Source organism: Solenopsis invicta, chromosome 13, assembly GCF_016802725.1.
Source record: "Solenopsis invicta isolate M01_SB chromosome 13, UNIL_Sinv_3.0, whole genome shotgun sequence".
NCBI classification, from domain to species: domain Eukaryota; kingdom Metazoa; phylum Arthropoda; class Insecta; order Hymenoptera; family Formicidae; genus Solenopsis; species Solenopsis invicta.
Window position 1 is genome coordinate 9162391 of NC_052676.1, and position 27502 is coordinate 9189892.

Genomic DNA, 27502 nt, shown 5'->3' on the forward strand with positions numbered 1-27502 from the left:
AGCATCTTTATCATCAACACATTGTAAAATTAAATTAACTTTCTATTTTATTCTACTATCTGTTTCTCTTTATTATTTCATTCTAATAAATTTAAAAAATATATATAATAAAGAGAAATTTAGTCTTAGAAGTCACATTAGCAATTACAAACTGCTAATGTGACTTCTAAGACTAAATTTCATTTTATTCTAAAAGTAAATTTTTATGATTTAATTTCAGATCTCCCTAAAGAAAACTGAACAGATGCAGAAATACAGCTTTCACTTAAACTACGTCTTAATATGAACAACAAATTCCAAAACCAAAATAGCCAAAAAAACACTGTATTGGATTTAATTGTTAAAGCTTTTTGAAAAACGAATATAAAATAAAAGTATATGATTTGATTAACAAATGGAAAAAGTTATTTACAATCAAAACGCAAGTAATTAAGAAAACATTAGTCGGGATTGATTTTAGAAGGCTATAATGATGTTCTAAAAAAATTTGCAGCCCCGACCGAGACTTCGTTTTCCTGTTTTTGCAATAACTCGTTATATAATTTAAACAATTTAGTAGACCTGCGCATTTTTATTAATTGTTCTGGATAGTCTGATCTATTTAGAAGCGTATAAGTGTATTTCGTGCAGTTAGTGTATTTCTTGCTAGTTTGCCTTTATATGTCAAAGTTTCTTATGTATTTTATTTTGAATAAGAATCCCTGCTTTGACGAATCCGCTGCTAGCTTCAACATCATCTGCCTCTTCTCAGATCTCGTCTTTTAAATAATATTAGAAAGTTACCTGTAAAGTTTAAAAAAATGACCCCTCCCAGAAAAAAATTATAAATTAATTTTGAAGAGATTTTTCATCTATCTTCGAAGTTAATTTTTTTATAACTTTTTTCCAAGAGGAGTCAAGTTAACCATTTTTTCCAAGTGCAGGTAATGTATGAATAATGTTACTCACTACAGGGTTACTTTACCGTTACCCGATGCCTCCCAGACCTCTGCCTCTTCTCAGATCTCGTCTTCTAAACAATATTGGAAAGTTACCTGTAAAATTTAAAAAAACGACCCCTCCTAGAAAAAAAATTATAAATTAATTTCGAAGAGATTTTTCATCTAGCTTCAAAGTTAATTTTTTCATAACTTTTTTCCGAGAGAGGTCAAGTTAATCATTTTTTCCAAGTGCGGGTAATGTATAAATAATGTTACTCACTACAGGGTTACTTTACCGTTACCCGATGCCTCCCAGACCTCTGCCTCTTCTCAGATCTCGTCTTCTAAACAATATTAAAAAGTTACCTGTAAAATTTAAAAAAATGACCCCTCCTAGAAAAAAAATTATAAATTAATTTCGAAGAGATTTTTCATCTAGCTTCAAAATTAATTTTTTCATAACTTTTTTCCGAGAGGGGTCAAGTTAATCATTTTTTCCAAGTGCGGGTAATGTATAAATAATGTTACTCACTACAGGGTTACTTTACCGTTACCCGATGCCTCCCAGACCTCTGCCTCTTCTCAGAACTTGTCTTCTAAACAATATTGGAAAGTTACCTGTAAAATTTAAAAAAACGACCCCTCCTAGAAAAAAAATTATAAATTAATTTCGAAGAGATTTTTCATCTAGCTTCAAAGTTAATTTTTTCATAACTTTTTTCCGAGAGGGGTCAAGTTAATCATTTTTTCCAAGTGCGGGTAATGTATAAATAATGTTACTCACTACAGGGTTACTTTACCGTTATTTTACCAATGCTGGATCTCTACCTCTTCTCAAATCTCGTTAATACACAACTAACACTAAAAAAAGAAAACGCGCGCTAATTATCAAAGAAACGCATGACATTTTGTTGACAGTACTCCCGGCGCTAATCAAAGCGGACTTTATTACAGCACGACAAAGCGACATCACCATCTAGTGAAAGGAACATACAACCGTGAGGTATGATCCAGATCGATATTTCATCGGAACATTCATCTCACTGTATGTCGCACTGAATGTCGAAAATTTGGAAGTAGCTACACGTCAAAGAAGAATACGCTCAACATCGACGACTCGAAATGCGTAGTCGCTACGCCGCCGTCGCGTCGACGACCCGTCGTCAAGACGCGTGTTTGCATGCGACAGATTTTCGCGAATTTGACTATCTTTCGCAAAATACACGTATCGCAATGACTCATAATCGCACGATTGTCACACCTGAGTAGGAGCAGCTACGACTCCCTCGGGTGGCCTTCCTTAGCTCTTGATACCTTATCGTGTCCCCTGCCACGGCAAATTCTCTGAGTTGAGGATTGAGATCTCCCCAGTGATGATAGAAGAGACGAATTTTCTCGTGCATGCGCGACGATTTAAGATTTAAGATTCTTTTAAATATTTAACAAAAAAATTAATAATATATATAAAATAATAATACAATGTATATCATTAAAAAGCTTTTTTTGTAAAATAATTTATATAGGTTCTTAAAGATTTCCCTAACGGATACTCTATGTAGCCTCAATGGACGTGCATGCGCGAGAAAACCACAGAAAACCCGAACCTTCTATCAACACTGGACCCCCCTTCCAATCCGCCCGTATGCATAATCTATGCATGCACCGTGCCTGGGACTAACCCAGATAGCGTACAGTGCGTTGCATGGATGCCTGGGGTACCGATTTTAAGGACCACATTTCTTTCTTAGTTATTTTTACGTTCATGACCAAATGCTGCTGTCAACGATCACCGCAGCATTCAGTCATGAACATAAAAATAATCAAGAAAGAAACGTGGTCCCTAAAATCAGTACCCCAGGCATCAATGCAACGCACTGTACAATAACTCAACTCAACAACCGGGGGCGACTTGGAATCACAGTTCCCAGACTGACTCCTGAGATCTCATTCTAAGTGTCTACACTGCAAGCTGCCCGAAGGAGGCCCAAGTAGTCGGAGAGTAGATATGTACTCCCGCGTCTAATGGAGAATACATGCTGTTGTAAAGAAGGTTTGATAGATGTCCTAGCTTTACAAAATTCAGCGCGCCGAACTGGGCCCCCTCGCAGGCGGGGCTGAGTTGTTTGGATGGGTGAGATCCTAGCGGCTTGAAAACCGCATTGTACAGATAGTAAAGTTAATGGTTTAAATAAGACCCGGGAGAAGAGGCAAAATGACCTTTTTTTTTTTTAGAGAAAAAGTTATAAACATTTCCGGAAAATGTATTTCCGAATGCAACCCGTAAATCTGAAAACATCATGTATACTGTTTTGTTAAACCTGAAATGTCACTTTGTACGACTGTTCTCAAGTGGTATATGTTTGTTCTAAAATTATCTGCTTAGAATAATTTTTTAGTGCAACAGACAATAAAGCGAAAACCTTGTTGAGAACCGCTGTGTCGAAAGCGACACGCAGCGGCTAGCTTCAGCATCATGCTAAAGATTACAAATTTAAAAGTCCCTATATATAGAATATATAGATTTAAACTTGCAACTTGTCTCTTAGGAGTCTATTGTTCTTACACGGAGCTCTACGACCCGTCGTATTTCTATCCGTCGCTATTCATGTTTAAACCATATACATTTTTAAAATTTCTAAACTTAATATTCTCAAAGCTAAAAACTCTTATATCCATCTCTAAAATAAACTAACACAATTTTTAATGTATACGAATGTCGTTATCATCTGTACTAAATAAAAAAAGATTGTATTTAGAGATGCAAGAAAACGATAAAACTATAAACATAAAAATTCAAAAAGTTTTGCTTTTTAAATAAAAAGATATAAATTTTATAGATGTCGACTTGATTTTCATACGGCTGATAGCAATAGTTCATATAAATTAAAATTTTTGTTAGTCTATTTGTTTGAAATCAATTTTATCCTCCAAATAAATCTATGGATATTTTATGATCCAATTTCAAGAAAGACAGTTGTTTTAAATTCAATTTCAAGTAATTTAAAAATTCAGCAAATAAAATAACCATACATCTTAAACACAGCACTGGATCTGGGAAATTCTGTATGAAATTTCGATCGTTTGCTGTGTAAAAAGAGAATTAAAAAAATGATTCGAGCTAGTTGAAGGGGGGGGGGAGGCAAGAATTCCAACTAAAAACAAATAATTTCTAATTTCCCCTTGTTGAAAGTTTCAAAAAATCGTATATGCATATGATTTAAATATAAATAAATATATATTCAATGCCTAACATTTCTGACTTCAACAGCTTTTTTCTTTAAAAGAAAAAAAAAAGTGAAATTTACCTTGAAAATCGTTTTCCAGACTAAAATCTTTTAAATAATGTGAAACTATAACAGAGCAATTCTGTAAGAATAATTATCGCATCTGAATCCTAAACATTACGATCAACTTTTGATTGATGAATAATAATACATATTGCCAATTCCCAAACGCCCGCACCTCTTCCTGTATATATACTCCGTTATATTACATCACTAAGAAAAAAGTTGTTAACTTGACTAAAATTTTCAACATTGACTAAGTTTCTTCAGTCCAAGTATTTATGTATTTATGTAAGTTAAATATATAAATGTTTAAACTGAAGTTCAAATATTTTATGTATTTAAATTAAATATAAAAATACTTGAATTAAAGAAATTTAATCAAGTTAAAAAAATAAATCAAATTAACAACTTTTATCCAAGTACAGACGCATGTGTACATACGGTATTAAACCGTTCACATACGATCCAATGATTTCTGCGAAGATGTATATAACAGTGTTTTCGTCGCAAAATTAGCGTTAAATGTGAGTATCAAATTATTTATATTAATTTGTTTACATAAACAAAAATTATATTAAAATTGTATTGAAAACTTTTATTGATTAATAATAAATAATGACGTAATCAAGCTATTGCATAATGAAATTAATATATTACAAATATGCACAATGGATAGAATATAATTAAAATCAAATCGCATTTAGCGCTATATGCGACGCTATGTATAATAAAAGAGTGATGGTGAAAATCGGTGTATTAATTTAAATGTAAACTAATACGAACACGCCAAGAAAGCTTCAATGCAAATTTATGCAAAGATCGTTGAATCGTACATAAATAATTTAACATAAGCCAAAAGTATCTAACCGCGCTTTACATTTAATTACAATTCTATCGCCAAGGTAGAAATGGGTATGAGACGTATTTTTCACGAGCGTCACGGCGATTGCAGTCGAAGCAATTTAACCCCGTTCGAGACGATTCTGAGTACCTGTCGTTGACCCATCATTGCTCACTAACCCGTCACTGCTGCTGCGTGATTCTGAAAACTGGCCCAATCCTGAGGAAAAATCTGCGTAGCACCGACCTGAGTTCTGGTTTGAGATCGAAGCACATGACCTCACAGAGGGAGGGATAGCAGGTAGAAGCATGAACCGCGAAGCGGTGATCACTCATCTTGAGGATCCGGGTGAGCAGCAACAGAAGAATTGGGGTCCAAGCGTCGCGGTGAGCCTCATTGGCAAGCGCTAGGAAGTATTCGAGGGCCTCGCACGCCACCTCGACCAGCCGCGCCTCGACTCTGAGCCAATCCGCACGATGCGCCTCATCGCTGTACATTTTGAAGAGGATACGCAGTGCGCACGCAAGTGATTGCGTTTCCTGTTTCAGCAGATTCGGTTTCATATTGCCGCGAAAGCTGGCCTTCCACAGCACGTTGCGTTGCTCGTGATCAGAGTTAAAACTCTTGGCGAAGCGATGCGATCGTAGCAAACACTCCACCAGTTGCAGAAGATGATTGGTCGTCAGAGCGCAGTACATGCCCTGCTCCTCTTTCTGTTGATCGGCACCAGCCCTGAAAACAATCACATTGCGTATGTACTATACATTGTCATTTTAAAGAGATTCTTCAACTTCAAAATATATAGGGATGTTATAACCTTTTATTCGTATTTTTTTTTTAACAAAGGAGCTTTTGACATTACTATCTTCAAAATAACATACGAATAACATTCAAGCAATAAAAACATTTGTTATTTAAAAATATTTTCTTTATAATATTAATAAATTATTCTCAACTTATTCTCAAAACTTGTTCTCAAAATAAGTTTATTATATTACATAAAAAAGTCGGAGAACCTCTTTGAAATTGTTGGTATAATGATGGAACACTTACTTTACAAGCTCCGACGATTTGCCGTTCAGCATGTCGGCCTGCGCGAGAGCCAGATTCTCTTGATCCTCTTTGCGCGACGTAGCCGGATAAAAAACGATGTTATCGATGGTCTGTATCAATTCGAGCTGAACCACGCACTTAATTTGCAACGCGGCGAAGAGCTTAGCTCTCGGAAGTGTCTCGGTGTTCAAGCTTTGCGCACTGTTGCTCCTCTTCAGAATACCAACATGAATACCGTCGGATTCACCAGTGATTACATCGAGGTCAGACTCCTTGTTCGGTGAGTGCGGCTTCCACGTAAGTAATGCGGATGGCAGAGTGCTCTCGAAAATGTCTAGGACGCACTGGCAAGTTTTTTCCCAAGTTTGTTCATCAAATTTGATACCGTTGCTAATGACCAGATTTTCTAGACAGTTGGTGCCCGAGCGTGCCAACTGTTCATTGTCTTGCTGAACACACCAAAGAAGCTGGAAATACAGCTGCTCTAGCAGCAAGGGACCTAAGATATCATAAAACTGTGAGAACACATCCACAATGGCGTACAGCGCGTGATTGCATGTTGTTGTCATCCACTCGGCTTTCTGCAACAATTAATAAATTACATATATACAGAGTGTATAAAATTGAATGTTAGTGTCGCTGCTACTAGCATTGTCCGTAGTGTATCGCGTGAATGTTCTAACCTGCTTAGTTTTCAGACTAATTAAGAGATCCGGAAATTTTATTCTGTATATTTGTACAGATGTTTAAATGATTCCTGCAAAAATGCATTTTCTTAAAAATTATACAAACCTCGGTATGTTGTTCAGGCAGCTTCATATTGTCAAAAATCCTAAAAAGAACTTGAAACAGATCCTTCCACCAATGAGGCTTGAAGGATGCACCATGGGTTTTAACGACGTCGAAGAGTACTGTCAGGGCGCGCGTCCTGACGTCCAACTTACACCTACTAACCACGCAGGATAATTCAAACAACAGCGGGAACCATCCTCTCACCTAAAAAAAGAAAAAGAAAAAAGATAAAGCACATGTTAGTAATTGAAATGCAAAATAAACGAACTAAGAAAACAATACCCAGGCTCGATCCTCCTCGGAGACCATCCCACTATCATCCATCATACCCTCGGCAAATAAATTTGGATTTGCATCAATATAAGAAGCGCAGGAACGTATCAATCGGATCGCCTCCATGCTAGTGTCCGGAAAAGACGCATTACACGCAAATTCGCTCAAACATTTAACGGCGTCTTGAAAAGAATCCACCATGATGCTGAAGTCTTCTGCATACAGCTCATCTATGAGCAAATATTAGATTTAAATTATATAAATGACTACAGAATTGATATAATCTAAAACATCAATCTAAGTAAAGACTAGAGAAAAGAAATACGAATGCAGTGACATTGTCTTAAGGGCATTCTAAAGTGATCTTATCGAGATATTACAAAATTCTTCGAATTAGTTTTACAGAATTGAAAATTTGTTTATATGTGTAAAATACACACAGAATAAATCTTGATACTTAATTTAAACTTAAAAACAAAAAAATATTAAAAAATTATGTCAGTAATTTTTAATTTTTTTCATTCAAAATTTCAAATTAAATATCCCATAATGTATCCTTGTGTATATTTTATACATGTGAAAGTTTTTAATTCTCTCTCTCTCTCTCTCTCTCTCTCTCTCTCTCTCTCTCTCTCAAGCTAATTCAGAGAACTTTGTATTTTTTAATGTCGGTAATTCGTGTTAGGATTTCTTTAAGAAGTATACTATAGTGTAGAGCGCAAAAGTGGTCTACTTTTGCAATTTCTTTGCAGAAAACTGTTACATATATTCTACCATGCTTTTACACATCTTGAACATAATTAGTAAGTATTTACAAATTTTGATATTAACTAAATGTTTTTACGTATTATGTTTTTACATATTAGTTTTTATATAAAAACAAAATTAAAAAAAAGATTTCTATTGATAATTAAAACATGTTAGAACTAAGATTTGCTTTTGATCGTTCTCGAATATGTTAATACACTTCTCGGTCATACTAGGATATCGTTTATAATACATGTATAATCGCAGCTTTCCAAATTAAAAACAAAGACTTGAAATTTAAAAGAATTTTTAATTATCATGCGAGTGTGTTCTGTCTAATCTGGTTAAAATAAATAAAAAAATATTGTAAAGTTAAAATAGCGCAGTTTAAAAAAAAACAAATATTTTTCTTATACAATTTTTAAATTAATATTTATAAAAATATTTAGAAAAAATTAATTTATAGATATAATTTAATTAATAAATATCGTAACAATCGTAATTCATATGATAGATATGTATTTTACATGTATGTAAAAGTTAAAGTCGATAGGTACAGTAGTTTCCGAGAAATTGTGTTAACAAATTTAAAAAACATTTGTTTTTAAATTTACAAAACATAAAAATTAATAAACGTTTAACAGTACTATTTGTAGATATTTACTAAATGTGTACATGTTAATATGTAAAAAAATAAAAAAATATGTGCAATAGTTTTTTTTTATTTCCCAAAAATAGGCTATTTTTTCATGTTCTAGACTAAATTAGTGCAGAATATCCTCTTAAGAGAAACACAGAAATAAAACTTACTAATAATTTTGCCGGTCATAGAAAAAGCCAACTCGACGACAGATTCATCACGGTCACTGGCCGCATGGTGAAAAACACTAAAAATGTTCTTCCAGCCGGACCTAATATTCGGCGCTTGCGAATGAACAATCTGCGCTACGCATCTCACAACCATATCTCTAATCACAGGAGATCTGAAAATCATATTAAATCGAGTTACACTGCTGCTCAAAAGTTTTAATATGTTTGAGATTCTCCCGCATTTCGCAAGAAATATTAAAACATCTTTTCCAAAAGATTTAAAAAGAAAAATTATGTGAATCAAGCATATTATAACAATTTTTCCTTTTTTTCTTAAACTCTATAGTTTGAAAGTTAAAAAACATTTTATAAGAAATGAATTTTAACATAAAAAATATGATATTATTGCGAGAAATCATTATATCAAACTTTTTAAAAAAGCATTTTCAAACATAGGAAACCTGTGTTAAAATAATGTTTTATTAATTTTTGTTTGTTTCGCCAAGTTACAGTTCTTCAAAGTAAAAAAGTATTTTAAAAAATATTAATTTTCGATTTTACGTTTGAAAAAAATTGATTTTTTTCTTTCGAAACATATGCCATCGAAACTATAAAAAATAGACAAAAATGTTTAAATGAAAGTTGAATGGCTCAAAGAGTAATTTATAACAGCAAAGAAAAATTATTTTTTTTTATTTTTTTCAATACTTTTCCCCACCACTTAGCTATTTTTTTCAAAATTTTTATTTCTTTTATAAGCAAAATAAAGCTTATTTTATTACGAATTCAACGGTGTATGATAAAGTTACGATTCAACATTCCCATTTTCCAAAAATAATTAAAAACCTCTCTATATCCGTCCGCGCGTGCGTGCGCTATGGAAGTGACTCCCTCCAATTTCGACGTGCCTTTAATTTGTACAGATTAAAATAAGGGACACGTATTTTTTTACACGTGCCCTAATACACTTTTGAGGGTAAAACACCCCTTTGAAGAAAATCGGGTTTTTTTTTCGAAGCGTGTTCGTCGAAACTATAAGAGATAGAGAAAAATGTTCTCAATGAAAATTGAATGCATGTTTTTCTCGCATAAAATGACAAAAACATTTCAGGAACAGTCTGTATCTAACATGAAAACGCAGACATAAAAAAAAACGTTTACGTAACTCTTAAATCTATACATGTCAAAGTCAATACTGCTGAAACGTAAACATTCTATTTCAAGATAAGAAATGACCAAAGTGCACGCTTCATTAGCGTGGTTATGCATATTTCTACACTAATCAAATTTAATAAACACATTAATTGAATTGTATAAATGCAGTATAAAAAATGAAATTTCTAACTAATTTTTGAATTAGTTTTATGTTAGTTCTCTTGTTATTAGTTGACGAGCTGGCGTTAGATAGTGAAGGTATGGAATGTGTGAGTAATAATTTTTTGTAATCCAAGTCTCCTTATCTGTAAAATGTCGAAGAGAACAAATATTCTAGTCGAATCAAGTAGATCAGTAAATAAATGTTTAACTTATATTAATTACATATTATTTTCTAAACAAGAAATTAATGTCTTACAACACCGTAATTGTTATTATTCTTCAATGTAGTGTCGTTTTATTTTATGGTAACCAAAAAAATATAATGGCAAAGAGATTAAATGTCAAGGTAAAGATAAGAAAATATGAAGAATGTTCGAAGTAAGGTTAGTACATAATGTAAACATATATCGTTAGAACAGTGATATAAAATGCTGTCGCTTTGCGAGCGTCAGTTTAGTATACTTGATGATTTTGTTGTGTATTAATCGCTACAAATTTGTAAGTATAATATTTTTAATATTTTTTAATTTTTTAAAATTAAATAATTATTTTATTTATTTAAATAACATCTATTACTTTCACAAACTTACTTTGTCATTAATTGGGATATTCACCTTATCCTTATTTGATATATTTTTATTACAGCTTTGCAGAGAAATATCTTGTGGAACTTTTTAATCTAACAGAATTTTTCTTTTCTGACAAAAAAAAACAATTTCAAAGTATGTACAATATATACGATGTTTTATTACTTTAAAAGTGTAAATTAAATATTGATCTTTAATATAAATAATATAAATGTAAATATGAGCAAGAAAATAAAGTGCGTAACTACTTTTTAAATGTAATTATTAGTTTCACTTTAAACACATATATGTTTATCATTTTTAGGTAAAATGCAGTTCAATCCGAGAAATAATGCTACGTAATAATGCTACTAATGAGTGCTTCATTTTTAAATATGCCTTTAACTCCTACTACCGAAAAAGAAATGGAAGTACAACAGAAAGTAGAAAATTTGTTACAAAATATTTCTAAAATGTATTAGAAGTAGAAGAAGAGTCTCTGGATTTTGAAAATTCATTTGACATTTCGGAAACAAATTTAATAACAGACAAAGAATGGAATGAAGCAGAACAACCTACGTACAGTGTAAAGGAAATGACATGTAAAAATGACATGATTCCAATAGAATACAAAAGAAGAGCTGTTGAGTTTTGGAGATCTGATGGTTCAATTAAGCCAAAATCATTTGAGAGTGTAAAACATAAATTTCGAAAACTCACATCACCGCGCAAATTACGACGATGGCAAGAACAAATGAACAGAAGTGGTACTAGATTGAAAAAGCTGAAAGAAATTTCATCGTATACGTTAAATAAATTCGAGGAAGCAGTACAAAACGGCATATTATTCACATGTATAAACATGTATCTTTATTCATGTAATTTTATTACATTAATGTAATAACCGCTTATCGATGAAACAAATTCTTCAAGAACTCATCAACTTATAGCTGCCGAAGTCAGACGGCATGGTGGCAGAAGAGAAACAATTATACAAGCTATACGGGAGATGGAAAGTTATCAGCCTAATATCAGTAATCTACCACGGGAAGAAGCTAATCTTACAACTGAAATCAATCGGCACAGAAATCTCGGAAGAGGAGCCATAATTCAAGCGATACGAGAGATGCGAGAGAGAGAAAGTCAACGAGTCGTGAAAATCGTTAAAAACCTTTGAAAGAAAAAAGATTAAGAAAAATAAAAAAATAAAAATTTTATCTTGTGAAGAGGAAGGTGTCCTTTATGGCGCTAGAGTAGCTAATTAAAGATAAAAATATCAAAGGACGAGGAAAATAACAAGAAAGAAAAAAAGATTTAACATTACACAAATTTATTCTATTAAATCAAAATAAACATTATATTAAATCTCTTTATTAATTATAAGATGTTTATTATAAGATAAGTTATAAGATAAATTTTGTAATAATTGATTTTTGTTTCAAAACACGTTCAAAACCAACATGTGATATTTGCGGTGGGATTGCTGTAATAACTTGCGCGTGGTGTAGAAAGAGTCTGTGTTTGAAACATTTTTTTTACGATCATCACCTTTGTTATAATTATGAACTTTAAATTGTATAAACATGTATCTTTATTCATATAATTTTATTAAATTAATGTAAAATTACATGAATAAAGATACATGTTTATACAATTTAAAGTTCATAATTATAACAAAAGTGATGATCGTAAAAAAAATGTTTCAAACACAGACTCTTTCTACACCACGCGCAAGTTATTACAGCAATCCCGCCGCAAATATCACATGTTGGTTTTGAACGTGTTTTGAAACAAAAATCAATTATTACAAAATTTATCTTATAACTTATCTTATAATAAACATCTTATAACTAATAAAGAGATTTAATATAATGTTTATTTTGATTTAATAGAATAAATTTGTGTAATGTTAAATCTTTTTTTCTTTCTTGTTATTTTCCTCGTCCTTTGATATTTTTATCTTTAATTAGCTACTCTAGCGCCATAAAGAACATCTTCCTCTTTACAAGATAAAATTTTTATTTTATTTTTCTTAATCTTTTTTCTTTCAAAGGTTTTTAACGATTTTCACGACTCGTTGACTTTCCCTCTCTCGCATCTCTCGTATCGCTTGAATTATGGTTCCTCTTCCGAGATTTCTGTGCCGATTGATTTCAGTTGTAAGATTAGCTTCTTCCCGCGATAGATTACTGATATTAGGCTAATAACTTTCCATCTCCCGTATAGCTTGTATAATTGTTTCTCTTCCGCCACCATGCCGTCTGACTTCGGCAGCTGTAAGTTGCTGAGTTCTTGAAGAATTTGTTTCATCGATAAGCGGTCGTACCTTATTCACCGGGACACTTGCTTTACAAGTGTCGCATTTTAAAAGAGGTTACTATAGTAGATAACAAAATAAAAAATATAATAATAAAAAGTACAAATAATTAATGTTATTCATGTAAATAATAAAAGAACTTACTGGAAGTTTAGGTTGATGAAACGTACCACATTTTGAACCTGGTATCATCTTGCACAATTTAATAATATAATAAATGATGCAAAAAGTATTCCTCTTAATTATATAATGCAACAAAAGTTTACGTCACTTTAAATCATTTATACTTCACAGTTTAATCTTCCACGTTTCGACATTATTGATATGTCTCGGCATTACAGATCCTATTTATATACTGAAATGTCTAGTCGTGAAAATATTTTCCTCGATAATGCAATAGAAGGAAACTGCACATTTACGTAACACTTGAATGTGGTCATTATATTCGGATTGCATTATTCATTTGAGTTTCGCCTTTACAAGTCAAAACCTAAGGATTAGAACTAATTATAATTAATGTGTGTGTGTGTGCGCGCGCGTGTGCGTGTGTTAATTGCTATTACGTTGTCTTTTATTTAATGCGACAAAAATGTTTTAGTCAATTCAGTATATTCTGAATTCAATTGTCAAACGAATGTAAAAAAATTATTAAAGTCAATTTTCTTATCGCGTGCACTTTGGATCATTTCTTATCTTGAAATAGAATGTTTACGTCTCGGCAGTATTTGACATAAACTTTGACATATACAATAGATTCAAGAGTTACGTAAATGTTTTACTCGATGTCTGCGATTTCATGTTAGACACAGACTGTCCTCAAAATGTTTTTGTCATCTTATGCGAGAAAAACATGCATTCAACTTTCATTGAGAACATTTTTCTCTATCTCTATCTCTATCTCTTCTTTAAAGGGGTGTTTCGACGATACACGCTTCAAAAGAAAGAACCCGATTTTCTTCAAAGGGGGGATGTTTCACCCTTAAAAGTGTATTAGAGCACGTGTAAAAAAATACGTGTCCCTTATTTTAATTTGTACAACATATTAAAGGCATGTCGAAATCGGAGGGAGTCACTTCCGTAGCGCACAAATGCGCGAACGGGTGCGCGTACCGTGCGTATAGAGAGGTTTTAATTATTTTTGGAAAATGGAAATGTCGTATCGTAACTTTATCATATACCGTTGAATTAGTAATAAAATAAGCTTTATTTTGCTTATACAAAAAATAAAAATTTTGAAAAAAATAGGTAAGTAGTGGGGGAAAATATTAAAAAAATTTAAAAAAAAAATGTTTTTCTGCTGTTATAAATTACTCTTCGAGCCTTTCAACTTTCACTTAAAACAATTTTTTTCTATCTCTTATAGTTTCGACGGTATACGCTTAAAAAAAAATCGATTTTCTTTAAAGAGGTGTTTCACCCCCTTAAAGTGCATATGGGCACGTTTTAAAATACAGGGTGATTCAAAATAACCTATTGGTCCCGAAGCTGGCATATTCGTAATCGAATTCTGAGACAATTTTTCCTTTTGCAAAAATTTGTCCGGAGCTTAGTTTTCAAGTTACAATAAGAATTAGTTAGCGTATGACGGGTCAGGTACAAGTGGTAGACAGGGGCGGCGCGACTCACTGTTACACGTGGGTGTTTCCGTGGGGCACCTCCTGCGCTCAAATGACTGACAAAAGTACATGGACAGCACATTCCTATTTAAACTTTCTCTCTCTCTCTCTCTCTGTCACTTTAATTATGCTACATTTAACTTGTCAAATTTCGATCTGTCATCCGGCTGTCAAATATCGGGATAACCGTGAAATCTTCAAGTAAGTTTACATTATTATAATAAATGTACGCCCGCGATTAATAAAAATTAATGCAAATTAGATTACTTAAATGTGCACTTGCAAGTTAAAAGTAGCACTTTTAAAACGCACAAAAAGGGATAGAAAGAAGAAAAGAGAGAGAGAGAGAGAGAGAGAGAGAGAGAGAGACGGGGGGGGCTTTGAACAAGTTTAAGCACGTTTACTTACGCACATGGCGATCAGCTTATTGTTTCCACGATGCTACAGTTCAATTTAAATTTGTCCTTTATCCAGATCTATCCCTCGAAGTTGTTTCATAGTTCACCACATTTACACTATTTACTCTGCATTTGATTGATAAACGCGAAACTACGCGACGAACCGATCGATCGACTTTATTAATTACTATTAATTACTACTGTAAACACTACAATCATTTGATGCGTTAAAATTACTCGAAGAAACACATATTTACGTTACAATCACACAACACGTGTTCACTCGATGATATGAAGCAGTCGACTGAATGTTATTGGTTATGTCGTTATAAGAGTGTCGAATGATTGGTTAAAGCCATAAGTCAAAACGCGGTAATTCAAAATGAAAATATTGATTAATACGATTTACATTGATACAATTTATTAGAAAAATGTGGCAAATGCATGTTTATTATTACTTGTTAAAAATTGTAAGTCACTTTATCAAGATAATTATTTAGAATATTTATTATAAAAAAAACTTCAAGTATATAATTCTTGAAATCTCCTTGCAGCAACGGATAATCTGCCCTTTTCAGGGCAACCAAATATTTTATTTTGAGGAATATTTTCACAGTTTTCGCAAATATTCAAAAATAAAAAATAAAAAAAAAATGTTTAGAAAAAATTGATTTTGATAAAATTATTTCTTGAATATTTAGAATGAATAATAATTATCTTGATAAAGTCACTATCATACAATTTTTAACAAATATTGATAAACATGCATTTGCAACATTTTTCTAATAAATTGTATTGATGTAAATTGTATTAACCAATATTTTCATTTTAAATTGCCGCGTTTTGACTTATGGCTTTAACCAATCGTTCGACACTCTTATAACAACATAACCAATAACGTCCAGTCGACTGCTTCATATCGTCGAGTGAATACGTATTGTGTGGTCGTAACGTAAACACGTGTTTCTTCGAGTAATTTTAACGCATCGAATGATTGTAGTGATTAGAGTAATTAATGAAGTTGATCGATCGGTCGCGTAGTTCCGCGTTTATCGATCAAGTGCAGAGTAAATAGTGTAAATGTGGCAAAATATGAAACAACTTCGAGGGATAGATATGGATAAAGGACAAATTTAAATTGAACTGTCGCATCGTGGAAACAATAAGCTGATTGCCGTGTGCGTGAGTGAACGTGCTTAAACTTGTTTAAAGCCCCCTTTTCCCCGTCTCTCTCTCTCTCTCCTTTCCTTTTTGTGCGTTTTAAAAGTGCTACTTTTAACTTGCAAGTGCACATTTAAGTAATCTAATTTGCATTAAATTTTATTATTCTCGGGCGTACATTTATTATAATAATGTAAACTTACTTGAAGATTTTACGGTCATCCCGATATTTGACGGCCGGATGACAGATCGAAATTTGACAAGTTAAATGTAGCATAATTAAAGTGACAGAGAGAGAGAAAGAGAGAGAGAAAAAAAGTTTAAATAGAAATGTGCTGTCCATGTACTTTTGTCAGTCATTTGAGCACAGGAGGTGCCCCACGGAAACACCCGCGTGTAACAGTGAGTCGCGCCGCCCCTGTCTACCACTTGTATCTGACCCGTCATACGCTAACTAATTCTTATTGTAACTTGAAAACTAAGCTCCGGACAAATTTTTGCAAAAGGAAAAATCGTCTCAGAATTCGATTACGAATATGCCAGCTTTGGGTCCAATAGGTTATTTTGAATCATCCTGTATATGTGTCCCTTATTTTTATCTGTACTACATATTAAAAGCTCGTTTTAATCTGAGGCAGACACTTCCCTGTGTTTCCTTGTAAGATAATTAACTTTTCATGAGATGCAAGAAAATCTCAAGTATGTTAAAAGTTTTGAGTGATAGTATATATCACAATCATATACATACAGGATCATCGTAAAGTATCGGACCCCTTAATTATTTTGGAAACTAAGCATTTAAAAAAAAGCATTTTAGATAAAAGTTGTAGGTTTTCTATTTACTAAGAAAAGGTCTATTTATCTTATCAGTTTGACCTTGGATGACGTCGCCAAGGTCAGATCAAAATCACATTAACTTTTTTAAATGGAACACCCTATTTCTGATTTCAGAATCTAATATCTGATGTCAAGAGCTTTCCAAAACCCTACAAGAAAGTTTATTTTCGTTGAGTATTTTCCGAGTTGTGAGGTTTGAAAGCTACAGTGTACTGTAACTTTCAAGCGTCATAACTCAAAAAGTACTTAACAAAAATAAACTTATTTATAGTGTTTTGAAAAGTTCTCAAAATTGACTATAAGAAAATGCAATAAAAGATATAACGTTAGAGTATCGGTAGTTTCCTAATTAAAAAGTATCAGTACTAACATTCTATATTTTTTATTGAGTGTTCCATTTAAAAAAGTTAATATGATTTCGATATAACCTTGGCAACGCCATCCAAGGTCAAACTGATAAGATCAGTAAATAGATTTTTAAAACCCTACAACTTTTATCTGAAACACTTTTTTCTAAAATGCTTAGTTTTCAAAATAATCAAGAGAGTCCAATACTTTTCGATGACCCTGTATAATTGTTAGAATATATATGTATAAAATATATTCTATTTTGTAATTACAAATTAAATAACAAAATTGATTTAAAAAAGCATGATATATTACCTGTTTTTCTTCATGATATGCTCAAACGGCCTGAGAAAATCTTTTTGGAATCTGAAGTTAGCAAATTCGCCCTTCTCAATAAACTTAGTAGCCAGCTGCCTCAGAGAATCCACAGCAAAAAATGCAATATCTTGTCGAGGACTGCATCCCACTCTGTCGAAATGATCACCAAGAACTTGCCAGATTCTGGACCATTGCAACCTAATACGACCCATGTTGTAGTATGAGATCTCAACGATCTTCGTAAGGGAGAACATGCGCGGTTGCGTGGGGTGTGCCAATTCCTCAAGAGATACCTAATAATTATTTTATTATTGAAAACATTTATTTACATTATATACAGAATATTCGACAACAGATCCAAGAAAAGTTAAAGAGTAATTCTAGGTAATACAATAAAACAAAAATCAAGAATAAAATTGTAATTAAAACTTTATTTTTTAAATTATAAATATAAATATTCACGCAAAAAGTGCCTAGAGCATGTGAATATTTAAACATTTATAATTAAAAAACGTAGTCTTAATTTTATTATTCTTGATTTTTATCTTTTTATCATTTAAAACTTTCTATCTCTTACTCTTTAAATGTTTTTTCAACTGTTGCCAAATACCCTGTATGTATAAAAAGCATTAATTAAATTTAAAAGAAAAAGACCTGGCAAAGAGCCTTGACAAATTCGACAATGGCGTCACCGTCGAGTCTCGTTGAGCCAGTGAAGATACGATCAACGGCTACAACAACGCTCTGCGAGCTAGTTTCACCAATGGATTCCTTCACACTAGGATCCAACGAGCTCAGATTAAGATTACTGGTCTGGTGTGAGCTGACGGAGTGCGTGAGATTACCGAAATTCGCTAATGGTGAAGGGAAGTGTGGTTTTGACGGTGGGCCTAACAATTGCGGCCGCACTCCAGTACCTATCAGCTGTGCTAGCTCCAGCTGAGAGATGCACTTAACAACGTCAAGCCACGAACTGCCCAGGTAGTTGCCATCGGTGTGAGCCACTGTGATGAGGGTCTTGATGGTATCAATGTTCTTTGCCTTCATTTCAGTAATGGGGGAGTTGGCCGTCAACAAAGTGAATCTTGCCAGAGCTTGCACATAGGCGTCTCGTTCGAGGCTCATGTGAAAGATGCAAGCAATGCGAATGGCACACCTAAAATATAACATATAATATAAATAATATAAAACAAAAAGCATAATGCACTGCAAAAAAAATTATATGTAATTTTGGGACTCACTTATTAAAAATTTATTTATACACAATTTGAAAGTATATTTATACATATAAGAGTAAAAAGTTACTAACAAATAAAATTATTCTTTTTAATTAATTTAATAAAAATCAACATTATTGTATACTTAAATTTAAATTTTTTCTGATAATTAAAAACATCTGTGACATATTTATTTCAATTTTTTTACCAATGTCAAAAGTAAGAGTTTTAAATCTCAACAAAATTAAGACTTATTTTTCCATAATTAGGATTTTATCATTAAAAAATTAAATTTATATAATTTAAATAATGTAATTTTTAAAAATTATATATTCAATTATAGTATATTATTACATCTTAAACAGACAATATGATTCAATCGAGGAGGTAACCATTCGGAAAATTAGTATACACCGGACTTCAAACTTCAAGACTTCACTAGACTTCACTGGACTACATGGATTTCATCGGACTACGTCGGACTTCATTGGACTACGTCAGACTTCCTTGGACATCATCAGACTTCGCAGACTTCGGACTTCATCAGATTACATCGGACTTCGCAAAATTCGGACTTCATCGGATTACACCAGACTTCGCAAACTTCATGGACTTCACCAGACTACGTTGAACTTCATCAGACTACGTTGAACTTCATCAGACTACGCCGGACTTCACCGCACTTCATCAGACTACATCAAACTTCATCGGACTTTATCAGACTTCGCAAATTTCGGATTTCATCGGATTTCATCGGATTACACCGGACTTCACTGGACTTTATCGGACTTCACGGATTTCACCGAACTTTATCGGATTACACCGGATTTCATCGGACTACGTTGGACTTCATCGGACTACGCCAGACTTCGCCAGATTTCATCAAACTTCACCAGACTTCGAGGAATTCAATGGACTTTGAGAAATTCAACAAACTTCAAAAAATTCAACGGACTTCTAGCGGGTTGTACACCGGAATTTAAGAGTGATTACCTCCTCAAATTCAATAATCTAAAATAAACCTTTGACATCAAAATAACATCTTGCTGCCTAGGAATCCATATAAATTCATAAATATTTTTATTTTGTATTTTTTATTATGTATAAATAAAATAATAATTTGTTTAATGTTGTTAATGTTATTTGGTTAATATTGTTTTAACATAGTAGTAATATTATTATAACAATAAATAAAAAAAAATACATATAAATTCAATATTAAAAAAACATTCATACATCCAACATTGCTTCGTCTCAAAGCAATGTTCTTTCAATGTTCTGTCTTGCATATTACCGAACGTAAAAATGCAAATATGTGTAATTACTATTATGTTCTATAATATTACAAAAATATTTATGTACATTTACATAAAAGCTATACATAATTCTATTGTTACTTAATTTTTCATCTAATATAAAAATATTTGCACAATTAAAGGTAAAAATACTAATTATTGTAAAAATACACAAAATTTTATAAATATATTTTCAGTATAAATTGTGTAATTCTTACACTTATTAAATGTACACTTATTTATGTAATATTAGATTCTTTTTCCTACAGTGTGATAGCAATTTGTTTTCTCTTATTTCTCTCACCTAATGCCATCCAAACAAAGCGACGCGATCTCCGGATCGTCACAATCTTGAAGTCCGACACTGAAAGCTGCGAGGAACGGCGTCCAAGCCATTTTGAACATTGGCCTCACATGTTCCAGATGCTTTGCCGTGGTAAACGGCGCCTGAACATGACTGACGGATTCCATTAGGTTTTTCGCTGCCGTAGAAATCACTTCCATTTCCATGTTCCATAACAGCCGTCGCTTTTTTTCACTGGAAATCAGCTGTTTACCTGCGAGTCGGCTATTATTGGGATTTGACTTCATTTTAATCTCATTGCCGGCAATTTCATCGTAGATCCTAGAAAGGTATTCCTCGGGAAGATCCTCGTTGTCGCTGATACGCCGATTAAGTCTGATGATGGATAAAAAACAATAAGACAAAGAGATTCTTCAAGTCTACAGTTAAAGAATACATTCAGTATAAAAAACAATCGCTATGCATTTTTATAACATCACTAATTACTAAATTATATTAATCCTAGAATGCTACTGTAAATAAATTTTCATACAGAATAGTGTTAATGTAAGAAAAATATAAGTAGCATTTTAGAGATGATAATAATAATAATAGAATAATAGTAACATAATTACAGAAAAAAATAAATAAAATAATATAATACAAAATAAAATTATAACAAAATTAACGACAATAAACTACATACACATGTTGCGTGCGTATATTACTATTATTCTATTATTATTATTATCTTTAAAAAGCTACTCATATTTTTCTTACATTAACACTATTCCAGGTAAAAATTCATTCACAGTAGCATTCCAAGAGTAATATAATGTTATTTTAATTAATTTTGTTATAATTTTGTTACAATTTTATTTTGTTACATGTGTGTATGTTTATATATACATGTACAATATAAAATTATTAATAATAAAAGAAATATTTATTGTCCACGTTATTTTATTTAATTTGTTTGTTTACTTTTTATTATATATATTAAATTTTTTTATATATAATTTTTAAATAATTTTTAATTAATCATAATAAAAAATTTATATATACATATATTTTTTTAAATATGCAACACATGCATGTACTCACGTGCACACACACACACACGCACTCACACACGCATACGCACGCACTTTTTATTTGATTTTTTAATTATAACTAACTTGAAAATTTAACGCACCTGATGTATTGTTCCTTAGTCATTTTATTTTTGACTTGCGGCGAGTGCAAATCAGTAGTCAGCATTATAATTGAGAAGCCAAGAACGTAGGCTGTATCTGCGCTTGTAAAAAGGCCATTGTTAGGATTACATTCGCAATAGCGACTAGCAAACTTTTCCATTAATCGATCAATCTTCTGCGCCTCGCCGGGCAATCGAAAGCCTTCCAGGAAATACCTGAGTGCTGTTACTAAATCGCGTTCGGCAAAGTTCATTTGGTCAATGTAATGGTACATTACCTGCGCAAACAGCAATAACAAAAGTCATTGTTTAAATTGTCAACATAATTATCGTATGACAATTATACGTAATTTAAAATTGACCAACCTATTTGTATCTATAATTTCTATAATAGGCTATAATTTTTACAGCCAATTAATTTTTAATTTTTCTCTTCATTACCTGATTATGATTATGATCGCCCAGAAAATCTCCAATAGCGGTTTTGTCGAGCCGCTCATCCAGATGTAGCCACCTGGCCACATCCTCCGGTAAAGTGCCAAGCAGCCCTTGTTCCTGCAAGTACTGCACGCCCTTGCCGGGCTTTCGGCTGAAGATTTCGATACCGGTCTCCCATACCTCTTTTTGTTGCTTCTGCACTTCATATTGTTCCGGAGAGTCTGGCACCTCCTTGTTGCCGGTTAGGCTGGAGTTAGCCGACGAGAGGCTGCCAGCACTACCATAACGAGGCAGTGGGGTCTCTGGCGTCGTATCTGGTGGATCTGATAATGGCTGTTGATCAGCTGGCACACTGGGATTTACATACAAATCTCGACTCCACTCCACCATACACTTTAAAATAGATACGAGACACTCGAGACCACGAATGCGCATGGATTTTTCCTGAAAAAGGGCAAGGCGCTAATATTAAAAACAAAACTGAATCGGTCATTTAAGAAACAATATAAGTAAAAAAAATTGAAATAATAATTTAAATGGGTTAGAGAGCCATGACGGCCCATGACAATTGTTGATGTGTAAAAATGTGTAAAACAAATGTGTAAAAATAATAATAAAAACTATTTGCAATCGTATTAAATAACTGTATTATACAAAATATATGTTTTGATCTTTCTACTAACGGTCTCCTTCAGTATTCTTATAATTGGACTTGTGTGCAACTTACAATGTAATCATACCTATTATTAAAATTCAGATTTTTTAAAAATTTACTTTTAAAAAATTAAATTGTGTAATTTTTATAATTGCGGTACTAAAAATAATTAGATACGCAAAAAAGACTTCATTACATTATACGTTAAGTGATGTAACGCTTTAAAAACTTATTTAAAAAAAAAAATCAATTTTGAAACTTTCATTATTTATAACACACCTGATTTGGCGACGCACCCAATTCCAAAGCCTGACGACCCTGAGCAATCTTAGAGAGATCGTTGACAAGCCTCTCAAAGAGATTTGCTGCCGAGAGATCGCAATCATAGTTAACGTAGATGTCGACGACGCTCTGGGCATCCGCACAGATTCTTGTGAGTGCGTGTATGACCATCCACTTGTGCTCAAAGGAGCTGCTGGAGGTCTCGAGGATGTTCATGAAAATCTCCTTGAAGAATACCTCAATCTGCATCTTAAGATGCATCTTGAAACGCGCGAGCAATGCCAAGAACAACGCTAATGACAGCTCGAATACCTCCGGCACCGAGGACACGCCATTTTTTGACAGTGCGACGCACAGGTATTGCTTAATGGCGATAATAAACATCTCGTTGGAGCGCAATACCGGGCCGGCATTTTGCAAGATCCCCAAAAGCAGCTGAAGCGACAAAATTTTGGAACGAAGTTCGTGCGATCGCGGATCGGGGGTGCCGTCTGGCAGGGGTTTCATAGAGAGCTTGCAGAGAGCGCGAAATACTAGAAACGCATCCTTTTGCAACACATGGGTAAATTTGGCAGTTACCATGTTGTCATTCTCGGCGGCTGCCTCGTCACCGTTATCCTCCGGACTGCCATTCTCCAGACTGACTTCCTCCTCTAATGGCACCACGGATTTAACCACATCGTCAAGGATACTCTTGACGATTACTTGGGGATCGATAATATCGTTACTAGGAGCATTCTCCGTACTCAGCTCGGTTTCAGCCTCACCGTTTGTCATGACCGGAACCTCCTGCTGATGCTCCCCATCAAGCCTTACATTCTCCTCCTCTGCTTGAGTTTCCATTCGCGCAAAGATCACGTTGATCATTTGCGTGAGAGTCGCTCGCGCAGTCGTCTGATTCACCAAGTTGCGCGACGCCAGATAAACGTTGTAAACGGTACGAATCGTTAACAGCACTGTACCTTCATGCACCTCCACATGTTGGCTTGTCATCACGGTCAGTAGAGCTTTAATAATCTGTAACTGCACTCCCTCGTCGGTTTGCGGGCCAGTGAAGCAACCGCAGATCGTCTCAACAATGCGCACAATTAGCAGCTTATTAGGCTCCGTCGAATCGGGCACGTTGCCGGTGAGATGGCCATATGCGATCAACTTTTGCAGACAGTCCAACGCCGTCACCACGATTCGTGGCGACTTACTCTGGCATGCCAATTCAAACGGTAAGAAATACTTCTCGGCAGTAATAACATTTGAATCGCTTTTGGGTTGTGGAAGAGCGTTCGAGGTTACCTCTTCACCCTGCACAGCTGGCACATCTTTGATCTCATTACGGAGATCCTCTGCAAAATTAAAACAAGTGAGTTGCAAACTCAGTAACTGTCGTTTATACATATATTCATACAGCACAAAACGTTTGCAGAAATATTTCATTGCAACATTGCAAAAACATTGCAAAACGTTCCTGTAACATTGTAGCAACAATAAAATATCCGCTTTAAAAATTATTGCAATACAATATTGCAGTAATACTACATTAAAATACCAAAGCTTTGCTGTAAGTACAAAATTAAAAATCAAATTGTATTTTGATTTAAAAAATTTCTTAAATCATGGAAATTATTACTATCAAGTATTTTTTAAAATAGCTCCACATGACTAATCACGGTAGACTCTTGTTAAATGTATTGTGAAATAACTTTATATACTTATATAAAATGTTTTGTAATCTTGATGAATCATAAAGTATACATGCTTTCACATTTATACATAAAATTTTAGCAAATCTTTATTTTTCATAATATGTTGAAAATATTGCTGTAATATAATTAAAATCACACTATGTATTTATATTTGAACAATATTTCTGAAATATTCATTGCAATACACACAGAAAAAAAAACATCAATTTTACTAGAAAGTAAAGTAATTACTCTTTTTTTTAGTAATTTATCTTTAATAAAAAATATATTCTTGACAATAGTCTTAAAATATAAACACCATAAAACTTAGGAAAACTCATTATCATATAAAAGAGAACTTATATTCTTTCAAAAGTTATTACAAAATTGTATTAAAAAAATCAAAGTAAATTGAATATTTTAAATTAGTGATCTTAATTAAAGTATTAAATTACTAAGATTCAAAAAATATTTTAAACAAATTCAATGTTTATGATAAATAATTTGCAGATATATAAACTTATAACATATTTAAAATAAGTAATGTTTACTTAATTAAAGTATAATTTTTCTGTGTGTTTAAAAAAGTTTATATTATATAAATGTTACTTATTTTAAGGTAAATAATGTACTTTAAGACTATCCATACAGCAGCAAAATTTTTTAGAAGTATCTCAGAAATATTTCAAATAAAACATTTCATAAAAGTTGTGAAATGCGTCTATAATATTTATAAAACAGTTCTAGAACAGCAAAATATTCATGATTGTTGCATTTAAAATCTTGTCAAAAAAGTTACTAAGAGTTTGGTCTTGTTTACATCTAATAAATGATAAAGATTGCAAACACAAAGAGCTAATAGCAATCTCTTCAAACGCATTCTAAAAAATGAGTGAAAAGAACCATCTTGCAACCATTCTAAAAAATTACCAAAAAATTACTGAAATGGCTGAAATCTTTTTAAATTATTACTGACCATATAATTTTCTGAAGATAATACATTTAAATATAATTTCTAAAGTATTTTAACTTTATTTCTTATTTTTTAATAAATTTAAAGTGTGATAGAAATGATATTTATATTTATTATATTCAGTGGATTAGACACATAATAAAAAATATACATAAAATATACTTATGTGTTTTTATTGTGCATTTTAATTTAGTATTTGTAACCTGATTAATCTAATAAATATAATATAAATAATTTTTTTGAAATGTTTACTAAAATAAATGCATAGATATTAAAACAATAAAAACTTATTTGTGTAACATTCTGATATTTGTATCTTACATAAAATGAAAATATAAAACAGTAACAATCATCAACTTTCCTTTAAAAAAACTCAAAATAAATTTTTGTAAATTAAAAAAAGCATAAAGTTAAAGCATTATAGAACATGCTATTTGCTATATAACATATTACTATAAATTATACTATATATTATCCAATCCATTAGTATGATTATTGTTGTATTATAATCTATTTATACAAAATATATAACTATATCAGTTTATTATCACAGGCAATGTAGACCAATAAGTCAAAATAATACAAAATAAATCATACATGATTAAAAATTAAACTTTTAATAAACATTTTAGAGCCATTTTAACATTATTTTAATGACAACAATTTATTCTGCTATATTTTTCAAATTTACTGTGATTTATTTTAGAAATCTTTCTGTCGCTATATTTCATATTACATATAATATGTTAGAAACATTTCTGTTGCAACATTTTATATAACACTATACAGAACTTTTTCAGAATTATTACATACAAAATGTAAAAGATTGAAACTTTATTGAAAAACTTTTCACAATTGGTGTTGTATAGATATCAAAAAGATATTCATTGTAAAGATAATCATTACTTAAACAAAGAAAACTAAAAATTGTGCAATCGTTTTTCTCATCACGATAATGATATTTCTCTGTATGTATGTAATCCTACATACATGGTGCTACAATGTAGCTGCAATGGTTCTGTTCCGTATGAATAGCTACAAGTGATAGTCGCATATGTCATTTGAAAGATCTTTTGTTACCAAGTGCAGACTCGCAAGACTTCCTGAGCTGCGAGAGATGCGATCTCTTGACATCTCGATCAGCCAATATTTTTTCCAAAGCTCGGACAATAAACATCTCTCTGGTCTTGGAATTATTTTGCATCATCACCGCGCTCCCCGCGCTCGAGATCCACGCTCGTTTCAGTACTCGTTGCTCAATGTGTCAACATCGGTGTGAACCAGCGAATGGCGATACATGTGACTAGTTCTGGCTGGCGGCTGGCCAACATCTTTTTCGACACCTTCTTTATTACTACGCAGTTTTCTATCGCGAATCTAAGGGCATAACGTAGGGAACGTCTAGTGAGCCGAGTAGAACGAAGCTAAGGAAAATTCTACGATAGATATAAGATCACTCACTTTGATGATAGAACAATAACCACATCGAATTTTGCCAAGACGGTTTTTTTTTTCAAGAGCAGTACCGCAAAACGCGGTATCTCCTCGAGAACGATGCTACGTGACCTATAACATCGGCCGTCAGCTAATTTCAAACAGAATCTTAGCAGGAATCTAAGCAGGAATGAACAATTAACGCCAACCGACACTCGATCTTGACAACCACCGAAATATAACCGCAGATGACAACTATCTCCGTCACCTGCTCTCACTGTGCGCGGCCAACTTCATGCGAGGGCGCAATAGAGTTCTAAAAAACCTAAAGCCCATTCTACATGAAATTCATAATAGTCTATCTACAATGAGCGCAGTAAGGGACACTTGCACCAACGCCGATTAACTTAACTGCCGATTAAGTGTCAAATGTGACTGGCTATTTCAGGT

General features: G+C 32.7%; 1 protein-coding gene and 1 long non-coding RNA gene across 3 annotated transcripts; one reads left to right on the top strand and one right to left on the bottom strand.

Annotated features, from left to right (window-relative positions):
* Positions 1-685: 685 nt before the first annotated feature.
* Positions 686-27332, bottom strand: LOC105194130 (brefeldin A-inhibited guanine nucleotide-exchange protein 1). Of its 2 annotated transcripts, none has more exons than XM_026138788.2 (13): positions 27080-27332; positions 26699-26995; positions 22964-24306; positions 22033-22473; positions 21592-21869; positions 20418-20792; positions 18256-18757; positions 17599-17894; positions 8724-8896; positions 7176-7396; positions 6894-7097; positions 6102-6682; positions 686-5780 (listed from the first exon to the last, which is right to left on the bottom strand). In XM_026138788.2, exons 2-13 carry the CDS (start codon positions 26823-26825, stop codon positions 5231-5233), a joined length of 5091 nt encoding a protein of 1696 aa, XP_025994573.1. In that variant the 5' UTR covers positions 26826-26995; positions 27080-27332; the 3' UTR covers positions 686-5230. The 2 variants fall into 2 exon arrangements, with proteins under 2 accessions (XP_025994573.1, XP_039312572.1); XM_039456638.1 differs by having other exon boundaries at positions 26699-27019; positions 27080-27323.
* On the top strand, positions 10467-11438 carry LOC113004681. The gene is made up of 3 exons (XR_003269161.2): positions 10467-10538; positions 10686-10762; positions 10932-11438. It is a non-coding gene; the product is annotated as an uncharacterized LOC113004681 (long non-coding RNA).
* Positions 27333-27502: the final 170 nt, after the last annotated feature.

Bases quoted from the DNA above. Each gene is read 5' to 3' on its own strand.
- LOC105194130 (XM_026138788.2), bottom strand. From the start codon at position 26,825: ATGATGCAAAATAATTCCAAGACCAGAGAGATGTTTATTGTCCGAGCT. The intron at 7,397-8,723 runs GTAAGTTTTATT...ATTTGCTCATAG, and splicing joins TATGACCGGCAAAATTATTA to ATGAGCTGTATGCAGAAGAC. The intron at 6,683-6,893 runs GTTTGTATAATT...TAATTGTTGCAG, and splicing joins TGCCTGAACAACATACCGAG to AAAGCCGAGTGGATGACAAC.